General features: G+C 39.2%; 1 protein-coding gene across 1 annotated transcript; it reads right to left on the bottom strand.

Annotated features, from left to right (window-relative positions):
- Positions 1 to 2,712: 2,712 nt before the first annotated feature.
- On the bottom strand, positions 2,713 to 3,967 carry LOC120930990 (olfactory receptor 10AG1-like). Its single transcript, XM_040342120.1, has one exon. The coding sequence runs from the start codon at positions 3,846 to 3,848 to the stop codon at positions 2,913 to 2,915; it is 936 nt and encodes a 311-aa protein (XP_040198054.1). The 5' UTR covers positions 3,849 to 3,967; the 3' UTR covers positions 2,713 to 2,912.
- Between the last annotated feature and the right edge of the window lie 7,787 nt (positions 3,968 to 11,754).

The following is an 11,754-nucleotide window of genomic DNA, read 5'->3' as shown; positions in this document are numbered from 1 at the left end:
ACTACTAAGTCCAATGAGATGTTGAGATAAGTTCCTTATGGGTTAAAACCCATATGCAGCCCTATGGTAATCAGCTGGCGTTTCCTCCTCAATGCTTCTCATTAGACAGACACCGACCTTTCCCATTAAAAGATCCAAGCAGAAAAACTCCAATATAAAGGAAAAAAGAAAAAAAGAAAGAGGACAAGCCTCCTAGTACAATACTGTATAGTAAGGGACAATGGACAAGAGACTACACCGACGGTAATGAACTCACAAAACCGCCGATTGACACAGGCTCTGAGATAGATTGCCGCTCAGTGTGATGGTCTCCTCACATCGGATCGTAGTCCCGTCAAACATAGGCTCCTCCCCCACGCGTTCCGTCACTAGGCATGTGACTTAGTCATGGGTCTCTGAATGACTATGGGAGACGGCTGAGCTTATAACAGAGCCGTTGCGTGTCATTCAAACAGGAAGTGAAACCACAGAAAAAAGAAAGCCTATTTTACAAGCTGACAGGCAACTACAAGGTATACTTCCAAGTATTCCAAAGATGATATACAGAAGAGCTCCCACCCTACGGGATTTGGTAGCGAAAAATGTTCCGGACCCCCCTACAAAACATAATCAATTAACCTTCTATCAGGGTAAGGGGTTCTTTCCCTGCAAGCGGTGTTACGCATGCAAAAAAACGAACCTTAATGGACAGAAATGTTCAAAATTTGTGTCCCATGTTACCAAAAAAGAATATGAGATCAAAGATCTTATTACATGTCGAACAGAAGGTGTGGTGTATGCTCTTCAGTGTTCTTGTTCACTCCAATATATAGGTCGCACAAAAAGACCAATGTGGAAACGCATAAGAGAACATGTGCAAAATATTGAAAAGGGGTATCCCGATCACAATGTCTCGCGTCACTTCGCATTGTGTCATAATAAAGACCCTAAACAACTTAAGTTCTGGGCCTTGGAGAAATATACCCCCCATTGGAGAGGTAGTCACAAAATCCGCGAGCTTAGTAAAAGCGAATCCAGATGGATACACGAAATGTGCTCTTTAGTACCAAATGGGCTCAATGTAGAATTTGATTTGAATTGTTTTATCTCAGATTTTTAATTTTATTTTTATGTTCCGATTGTGTAGTGATCGGATTGATCCAGGGATAAGAAGATTTTTTTGTAATTATTTTGTGCAAATAATTTGTGCATTTTTTGGTTATCATCTTGCATCTTGAATGGGTGTCTTCCTCCCCTTCATAGAGGCTTATGCTTTATGTTGCTATGGGAGTGTGTTGAATAGACACAGTAATTCACCATTTGCAATTCATTAATTAATTCTTATTATCAATACATTAAATTTTTTTAAACGTATATATTTTTGGATAAAAAACATTTATTAATGCAGCACACTTTTTTATTTCTTTATACCCCCTCAGGATGCATGAATGTATAGAGTATGTATGCACGTCTCTATATTATATCTCTTTCATGTAGTATGTACTAATCATATGAAGGGGGCGATGTGGTTGCTTTTTAAACTTACTAAGAAGGCAGGTCCTCCTTTTAATGGTTTTAGATAATTTTTATTATTTTAAATATTCTGTTTATATCAACAAGATAGTTTTAATTCAATCTGTGTTGATAGATTATATATATTTTTCCCTGTATTAAACACACTATTGTATTGCACAATGTTGCTAAATGTAGCGAGTGCTATAATCTGCTTTTTTGCACAGTGCTCGAGGTTGTTGCCTGCAATGATGTAGATGTCAACCCCCTCTTCCTTTTTCTGTGGTTTCACTTCCTGTTTGAATGACACGCAACGGCTCTGTTATAAGCTCAGCCGTCTCCCATAGTCATTCAGAGACCCATGACTAAGTCACGTGCCTAGTGACGGAACGCGTGGGGGAGGAGCCTATGTTTGACGGGACTACGATCCGATGTGAGGAGACCATCACACTGAGCGGCAATCTATCTCAGAGCCTGTGTCAATCGGCGGTTTTGTGAGTTCATTACCGTCGGTGTAGTCTCTTGTCCATTGTCCCTTACTATACAGTATTGTACTAGGAGGCTTGTCCTCTTTCTTTTTTTCTTTTTTCCTTTATATTGGAGTTTTTCTGCTTGGATCTTTTAATGGGAAAGGTCGGTGTCTGTCTAATGAGAAGCATTGAGGAGGAAACGCCAGCTGATTACCATAGGGCTGCATATGGGTTTTAACCCATAAGGAACTTATCTCAACATCTCATTGGACTTAGTAGTAATTTTCATAAGTGTTGCTATTTATATTCACTGTGTATGATTTATATTACTAACATTTACACTGTATTCACTCAGCACTAGTTAATACTAGCGCTATCACTTACTCATTTCATATTACTTTGGTTTTGTTCACCTAATAGATACGCAGCTCTTATTATTTGATATTTTTTGCTGTTTTTTCCACTTTTTGTTTTATATATGGTAGCGCAGTAGTACCATTCCTCTTTTACAAATTATTATATTGGGGTTATTGTGAAGCCTCGGAATTTCCTGGCTCACCAGCTTAGCCCATTGAGTTTGATTGAACTCTGGACTGATTGGTTGGTCACTGAGATATGTTTTAAACCACACTTCACTGATGTAAAAAAAAATATTCTTGTCCTAGTTCTTTGTTATTGATTTGTAAAATATATTTTGTTTTTAAAGTATGCCCAAAAGGTCCATCTTTCCCAATCCTCCAATCTCTATGACTAATTAAGGATGTGGCATAATGCATCATTCAATGACAGAATTAATATAGTCATTTATATTATTGAACATGTGTCCCTTTATCTCAATCTATAAATTTAGACATTTTCAAGCAATAGCGTTTTTTAGGTGGACATGTTTGTCTATTACTCTTACATATTCTGCATAAAATGTAAAACTATTATAATAAGTACAAATTTAAGTCAATACATTTTTAAAAAGTTTTGGAGGATTTTGCCAGCAACCTTTTTTAATTCTTGATTCCTCAGGCTGTATATAAGTGGATTGATCATTGGTGTGAATACAGTGTACAGTAATGATAGGAGTTTAGTAATTGTTTGTGTCTGTCCTACATTAGGAATCAAATATACACAAACCAGGGTACCATAATAAATGCAAACCACAGTCAGGTGGGAACTGCATGTTGAGAAAACTTTGTGTCTAGTAATAGATGACATTTTAAAAATAGCAGATATAATATAAGCATATGATACAATAATAATGGAGAATGGGGTGACAATAAATATAAAACCCAAAATGTGTGCTTCATATAGAGCAGGGGTCAAGTCAGAGCAGGAAAGCTGTAAGATTGGATCAAAGTCACAGAAAAAGTGATCAATAACATTAGGACCACAAAATTGTAATTTTGATATAGTTACAATGTCAACCCCAGTTACAAACGTACCTAAAATCCAGCAAAGTATAACCAGTGTCCAGCAAACCTTGTAGTTCATTTTCAAAGCATAATGTAATGGTTTGCAGATGGCCAAATATCTGTCCCAACTCATTACTGTCAGAAGAAGACACTCTGAAGGTTCTGCCATAATAAAGAAATAAAACTGGGTGAGGCAGCCAGATAATGACATGGTATAATTTTTGACCAAAACAGTGCTGATCGTGTTGGGAAGAATAACAGTTACTAGTATTATATCTAATACAGAAAGATGGCAGAGGAAGAAGTACATGGGAGAACGGAGGGTTTTGCTGTAGGACACCAGTGTGATGATCAGGAGGTTTCCACTTATCGTCATGCAATAAAGTAAAATTAAAAGAAAAAACACCAACAAGGTTACACTTTGAGGAATCTGAAATCCTAAGAGGTGAATGTTTGTAATTCTGGTCACATTGGTTGCATCCATTTGTTGAAGGCAGAAGATTACAAATTGTCAAACCTGTTTGTCTGGTTGATACAAACCAATTTATTAAATTATGGAAGGAGGAAGGAAGGATGGGAGTAAAAAAGAAGGAAAGAAAAGAGGCAAGGAGGGAAGGAGGTAAGGAAGGAAGGAAGAAAGGAATGCAAGTCAAAAACGGATTCTGATTGGTCAGTATAAGTTACACGTAGTTACAATTACATAGTTGGTGAGGTTGAAAAAAAGTCCATCAAGTCCAACCTATGTATGTGTGCTTTTATGTCAGTATTGCATTGTATATCCCTGTATGCCGTGGTTGATTAGGTGCTTATCTAATAATATACACCACTTTGTTTATTGAACGTTGACCAGATTCAAAACATGTTCCATCAAATTGGCTAAGATTAGATATCTAATTCAAGTGACTTTGATGGCAAAAAGGATCAATGCATTATCGAAAGCCAGCCAAAAATATTTGCAATACAAAACTGAAAAAAAAAAAAAAAAACATTGATCAAGAGATATAGTACTCCAAATTATTGTGTTTAACTTATAGTGCTTGTGAAAAACTTAAAAATGTCTTTAAAGAGAAAATGTAAAGCCCTGTACACACGATAGGTTAACCAGAGGACAACGGTCTGAAGGACCGTTGTCTTAGGTTAACCGATGAAGCTGACTGATGGTCCGTCACGCCTACACACCATAGGTTAAATAACTGATCGTGTCAGAACGCGGTGACGTAAAACACAACGACGTGCTGAAAAAAACGAAGTTCAATGCTTCCAAGCATGCGTCGACTTGATTCTGAGCATGCGCGGGTTTTTAATCGATGCTTTTGCATACTAACGATCGGTTTTGACCTATCGGTTAAATTTTAAAGCAAGTTCCTATTTTTTTAACCGAAGGTTAAATAACCTATGGGGCCCACACACGATCGGTTTTGACCAATGAAAACGGTCCTTCAGACCGTTGTCCTATGGCTATCCTATTGTGTGTACGAGGCCTTATACTGAAGAAAGTTTAGATCAGCAGGCGATGCTGTTCACTGAATGAAGACTTATTTTTCTAATAGATAGTAGCTCTTATTTTATAGATCTCTAAATTGAATCACATGGAAGCACTGGGGATATGTAGTGACTGATGATATTTTCATGGGATTCATTTTTTTTTAACTTAAGGAAATTATTTTTAATTATATGATTACAAAAAAAATAAAACATAATTTATTGTCAGTAGGCCAAGTCATAAGTGTGCTGTAAAAACAATGTACATTGAGTTATATATTTCCCATTAGCAGACATTAATTTAGAATTCACGGAAATTTTTATTTTTTGCTATTTTCATTGGACATATTTTCAAAATAATTATTGTATGCTACATAGTTATATAGTTACACGGTAGGTGAGGTTGAAAAAAGACACAAGTCCATCAGGTCCAACCTATGTGTGTGATTATAGGTCAGTATTACATTGTATATCCCTGTATGTTACAGTCGTTCAGGTGCTTATCCAATAGTTTTTTGAAACTATTGATGCCCCCCAATCCTTGCCGCTCTTACAGTAAAGAACCCTCTACGCAGTTTAAGGTTAAACCTCTTTTCTTCTCATTTTAGTGAGTGGCCATGTGTCTTATTAAACTCCCTTCTGCAAAAAAGTTTTATCCTTATTGTGGGGTCACCAGTTCGGTATTTGTAAATTTAAATCATATCCCCTCTCAAGTGTCTCTTCTCCAGAGAGAATACGTTTAGTGCTCGCAACCTTTGCATAACTAATATCCTTCAGTCCCTTTATTAGCTTTGTTGCTCTTATCCCCTTTTTAATGCATGCCAATATTCTGTTTGCGTTTTTAGCAGCAGCTTGGCATTGCATGCCATTGCCGAGCCTATCATCTATTAGGACCCCCAGGTCCTTTTCTATCCTAGATTCTCCCAGAGGTTCTCCCCCCCAGTATATAGATTGCATTCGTATTTTTGCCACCCAAATGCATTGTTTTACATTTTTCTACATTGAACCTCATTTGCCATGTAGTTGCCCAACCCATTCATTTGTTCAGATCTTCTTGCAAGGTTTCCACATCCTACAAAGAAATGATTGCCCTGCTTAGCTTACTATTGTCCTCAAATACAGAGATTACACTGGTTACCCCATCCTCCAGGTCATTTATGAACAAATTAAATAGGACTGGTCCCAGTACAGAACTCTGTGGAACCCCATTACCCACCCCTGACCATTCCGAGTACTCCCCATTTATCACCACCCTCTGAACTTGCCCTTGAAGCCAGTTTTCAATCCATGTACTCCCCCTATGGTCCATGCCAACAGACCTTATGTTGTACCGTAAACATTTATGGGGGAACTGTGTCAAATGCTTTTTCAAAATCCAGATCCACCACGTCTACGGGCCTTCCTTTATCTAGATGGCAGCTCATCTCCTCATATAAGGTTATTAGATTGGTTAGGCAAGAATGATTCTTCATGGATCCATGCTGAACAGCATACTCTAGGTGCGGCTGGATCTAAGTCTTGTAGAGCAGGAGAATTATCGTTTTATCTCTGTAGTTGATTTCCTTTTTTAATGCATGCCAATATTCTGTTTGCTTTCTTAGCAGCGGCTTGGCATTGCATGCCATTGCTGAGCCTATTATCTACTAGGACCCTCAAGTCCTTTTCCATACTAGATTCCCCCAGAGGTTTACCCCCTAGTGTGTAGATTTCATTCATATTTTTTGACACCCAAATGATGTCATCTCTCACATGCACTTGACATTATTCTTGGTATATAGGCATACCCCTCCCCCTTGTTACCCTCTCTTCCCCTGCAATAAAGGGAATACCCTTGAATGGTTGCCAGCCAATCATGAGAGCTGTTGAACCAGGTCTCTGAAATTCCCACAAAATCGAAATCCTCCTCATTCAACAGTATCTCTAGTTATCCCATCTTGTCCGCCAGGCTCCTGGCATTGATGAACATGCCACGTAGTTTAGACCGGTCGCATACTGTCCTTTCATTGGGTGTTCCGAGATTGCAAATAGGACTTGTTAGTATACTTACCTTGGGTTTATGTGCTTTAGTCAACCTACCACTAATACCCCCAACCAGGCCCGTACTGGGACAAAAAATAGGCCCAAGCTGAGCAGCCCATTTCTTTTTATATACAGATCAGGGAAGTCCCCTCCTGTCACAGTGCACTGCCAATCGTAAGCAGCTGAGACATATTATTGTCTACAGCTGCACATATACAAAAGGAGTGTATATGTGCAACCGTGAGGCTATTCCGGCTGGAAAGCTCAGGATAGTTCAGACTAGGATCCAAACACACCTGAGCTCACCCCTGCCAAGGGGATGCTGCATCTGGCTTTAAGGCCTCAGACGGGTTCACACTACTGCGTTGTGAGACACCACATGTAATTCACACAGGAATTGCAGCACATGCCTGTGTGAATTACAGGTGGTGTCTCTGGGGTGCAATTTGAGCCATGGATTTGTATGGCTCAAATCGCACTACATTCACACCAAACTGGTGTAGGACCCTTTTTTGTCCACACCAGAATCAGTTAGCATGGATGTGAACTTGATTCCGATTGCGGGGTGTCGTTAACTTAACATACAATGGTTCAAATGAACAGGTTGCTATTTAGATGCAGTGCTAAAACTGCAGCAAATTTTCTGTGAATTCACACCACATCTAGTGTGAACCCAGGCTAAGAGATAACAGTTAATTTTAGGGCACATTACACATATTTTACCCAAAATTATATATATATAATAATCCCAAAGGTGTCCTGCATTTAAAGTGGGTGAGCGACCCAGAGAGCAGCCCAGCTGCCTTGGGAGTAGGCGGTGGGGACATGGATGTGGCCCTCTTACTACGTACTAGGTGTTTTATCTAGTACAATTATCTATGGTATAAAATCATCCAATTTTTACAGTTATTAGCCTTGGAGTGGAGAGGACGTTTGATATAGTGATATTTTAATAGTGATCTCATATATATATATATATATATATATATATATATATATATATATATATATATATATATATATATATATATATATATATATATATATAAGTTTTAGTAATTTTTGTATCTTTGATTGATCTTTTTCTATACATTTTTTATGAATCTTGATCCAATTTTTTAGATTAAGGTCTATTAGACAATGTTTTACCATCATTAAGATTTATAGCATATGGTGGTTTTTAATATATTGTTTTTAATATTTGGAATTAATATTTACTTTAATTAGGAGACCATTCAACTAACTAGCCAGTAACCTAGTGACTATATATTACAATATGGGCACAGGAATATACCAGACCTTTGATTATTATTTGTGATAATTATGTCATTCAATTGTCCCTTTATTTGTGATTAGAGTGAATGAGTATATACAATGTATAGTTGAAGCAGCGGAGTTATAGAATAGCGTATCCCCAGTGAAATTACAGCCTATTGGTTCCCGGATGTGCGGGGAGCATGGGCAGGTACATGAGGGGTTAATATGCCGTCTCATTAATGCTTCTATAAAATCTACGATGCCGTGCTGTGAGATCAAGACTTCAGAGGAAGTCGTAAGGACGAAACGTCAGGGCGTGACCTTGCGGCAGTAGGAAGTGACATTGTGTGTTCCATATGTGCTCCACAGTAAAGAAGTAGTGTAGTGTTGGTAAGCAGTGGACGTGACCAGCACACACACACACTGCCTCATTGGTGCTATGGACAGCGCGTCTTTTTGAAAAAATACATGCTGAATTTAAAAGTTATTAACTGTATCGATTTTATGGCTGTTACCAAGGATTTGTGAATAAAAAGGAGAAACGGGATTACACTATTGTGGGTCTTTCTTCCCTTTTTAAACCTGAGGATACCTGAGGATATTGGGAGAGCTTTCTTGGGATCGATTGCAGTCCGGATATGGAAGACGATTGAATATACTACATTGTCAGTTCCTGATAAACTCAACCTTTTGGTGAGTATAAACCCGAAAGGGGTGTGTGACACACGGTGGAAGCTACTTGCAGTGGAGAGCACTTTGTAGTCTAGAAGCACATGTGGGTTTACCTGGACTCTGACACATCTTCTATCTTCCATACATCTTATGAACTATTATAAGAAAGATTGGTCACGTTAAGGGGAGTGACAATTAGTGCTGCTTTAGTAATTTGCAAGACTTGTTGTTTTACTACTTTGGTTTTATGTAATGGAACAGGAGTACCTAATAAAGTGTCCGGTGAGTGAATATGTATCTATAGATATAGATATATATATATGGCTTTTTTCAGCAGGAATGGGGGGAATGCAGTGCCGGCACTTCTAGCACTGAATATATGTAATGGCAAGGGGTGCTGGGTTATGCTGGACGGTCTATTGATGCTGGCTGTTATTGTCGCTGGTGAGGATATATATATTTGTGTGGGGGTCTATTGTTGCTAGGTGGGTCTATTGTTGCTGGTGGGGGGTGTATCTGGGCAGTCAACTATTTCTGGATCTACTGTTAAGGGGGAGGATAATTGTTGCTGGCTGCTGGGAGATCTGTTGTTGTTGCTGGGAGTCTATTGTTGTTGGGGTGTTATTTTGCTTCAGGGAGTCCATTGTTCCTGAGGGTAAGTCTATTGTTGTGTGGGAGATCTTTTGTTGATAGGGGAGTCTATTATTGCTAATTGTTTTACTGTCTTGCTTGTTATTAACAAATTCCATACAAATGACTTATTAGCACAAAATTATATTTGATTCTGTATTCTCTAAAAGGGGCAGTACTTGAAGGTGGATAAGGGGTGGAACCCAAAGGATGGTGCTCTGAGTTAGGTAGGGACCAGAGACAAGGGGTGACTTAGAAGGGGGGGTTCCTGCGCTTGTTCTCTAAGAAAAAAAAACCATTATATATATATATATATATATATATATATATATATATATACTGCTCAAATAAAATTTAAGGAACACTTATTAATCAGAGTATAGCATCAAGTCAATTAAACTCCTGGGATATAGAGCTGGTCAGTTACCCTACGTGGCGATATGATTTTTTATCCTGAAAGCGGTACATTGTTTTACATATAAATTTGCTGTATTATATTGTAGGCCTGTCATTTTTAGGACTGACACACTTAAAACTAGTGATGGACGAACATCCGACGGGACGGTTTGCGAACGCTAACCGCAAACTTTCACAAATGTCCGCGAACCGCAAGTTTGCAGCAGGACCCATTGACTTTAATGGCAGGCAAATATTAAAAACCTGCAGGTCATATTTTCAGCCACAAAATACTTACTAGCTGTGCACAAATAGTCCCACAACATGGACACGGAACTACCAGAAGTATTAAGTGAAAAATCGGATACATAAGTAAGTGCCGTCCATTACAAGCCTCAAAAATTAGCCGACAGGCGTTCACCTGACAGCAAACAATTTTGTATTCTGTGGCTGGAGGTACATTAAGCTATTTACCGGATACAGAAGTACGTGTCGGCCATTACAGGCCCCAAAAATTTGCCCACGGACACAGGCGTTCACCGGACAGCAAACAACTTTGTATTCTGTGGCTGGTGGTACATTAGGCATTCAACGGATACAGAAGTAAGTGTCGGCCATTACAGGCCCCAAAAATTAGCCCACGGCCACAGGTGTTCACCGGACAGCAAACAACCTTGTATTCTGTGGCTGGAGGTACAATAAGCTATTCACCGGATACAGAAGTAAGTGTCGGCCATTACAGGCCCCAAAAATTAGCCCATGGCCAAAGGCGTTCACCTGACAGCAAACAACCTTGTATTCTGTGGTTGATGGTATATTAGGCATTCACCGGATACAGAATAGAGTGTCGGCCAGTACAGGGCCAAAAAATTTGTCCTCAGGCGTTCACCTGAATTTGAATGAAACATGGTCTACTGGTCACATGTGTTGAATTCCTCCAAAATCCAAGCTTCATTCATTTTTATAAATGTGAGGTAGTCAACACTGTTGTGAGCTAGGCGAGTGTGCTTATCGGTCACGACCCCCACCTGCTGCGCTGAACGTCCTTTCGGACAGGACACTGGATGAGGGGCAAGCCAACAGTTCCATTGCAAATTGTTCAAGCTCTGGCCAGAGGTCAAGCCTGACCACCCAGTAGTCCAGGGGTTCATCACTTCTCAGTGCGCCCACATCGCACCAGTTCTGAAACCTTTTTTTTTTCAGGAAATTTTGTTAATGTGTGTAGCAGAGGTAACGCTGCGAAAGAGGCAAAAATTCAGCAGTAACCAAATACACCGCTAGTCACAATGCTGCACAATACAAATACACTATAATATGCTTTCTATATTCGAAAGTATATTATAAGTGTATATTACACCTATATACTGCAGAACAAGTAGCACACCTATACCAGTGCTTGAAAGGACTTTTGTGGACCTGTTAGGTAACGATTTGTGTCGCTAAAGTCTGTCCCTGCTGGAAACGCCAACCTCTCCCTACACTGACAAAAAGTATATGAATGTATTACACATTATCATGTACTGCAGAGCAAGTAGCACACCTATACAAGTGCTTAAAAGAACTTTTGTAGAGTTGTTAGGTAGCGATTTGTGTCACTAAAGTATGTCCCTGCTGGAAATGTCAACCTATCCCTACACTGACAAAAAGTATATGAATGTATTTTAGATAGCTATTTGATAGAATACAGCCTATCCCTGCTCCAAATAGCACCCTCTCCCTACACTGACAAAAAGCAGTATGTAAGATGGCCGCCAGATCAGGTCTATTTATAAGGTAGGGGGTATGTCCATGTGCTGAAATGTCTCAATTGGCTGTTCTGCACCACCTGATGGATGTGTCATAGGTCAAAGTTCTTACCCATGTAACATTGCGGACCACCGCGAACATCGCCAGATGTCTTCCGGTTTGGCGGACCGCAAACACGCAAAGTTCGC

The sequence above is a fragment of the Rana temporaria genome, chromosome 3 (genome assembly GCF_905171775.1).
Source record: "Rana temporaria chromosome 3, aRanTem1.1, whole genome shotgun sequence".
In the NCBI taxonomy this organism is placed as follows: Eukaryota; Metazoa; Chordata; class Amphibia; order Anura; family Ranidae; genus Rana; species Rana temporaria.
This window is presented reverse-complemented; position numbering and strand designations above follow the sequence as displayed.

Excerpts from the sequence above, each read along its gene's own strand:
- LOC120930990 (XM_040342120.1), bottom strand. The coding sequence starts at position 3,848 with ATGGATGCAACCAATGTGACCAGAATTACAAACATTCACCTCTTAGGA.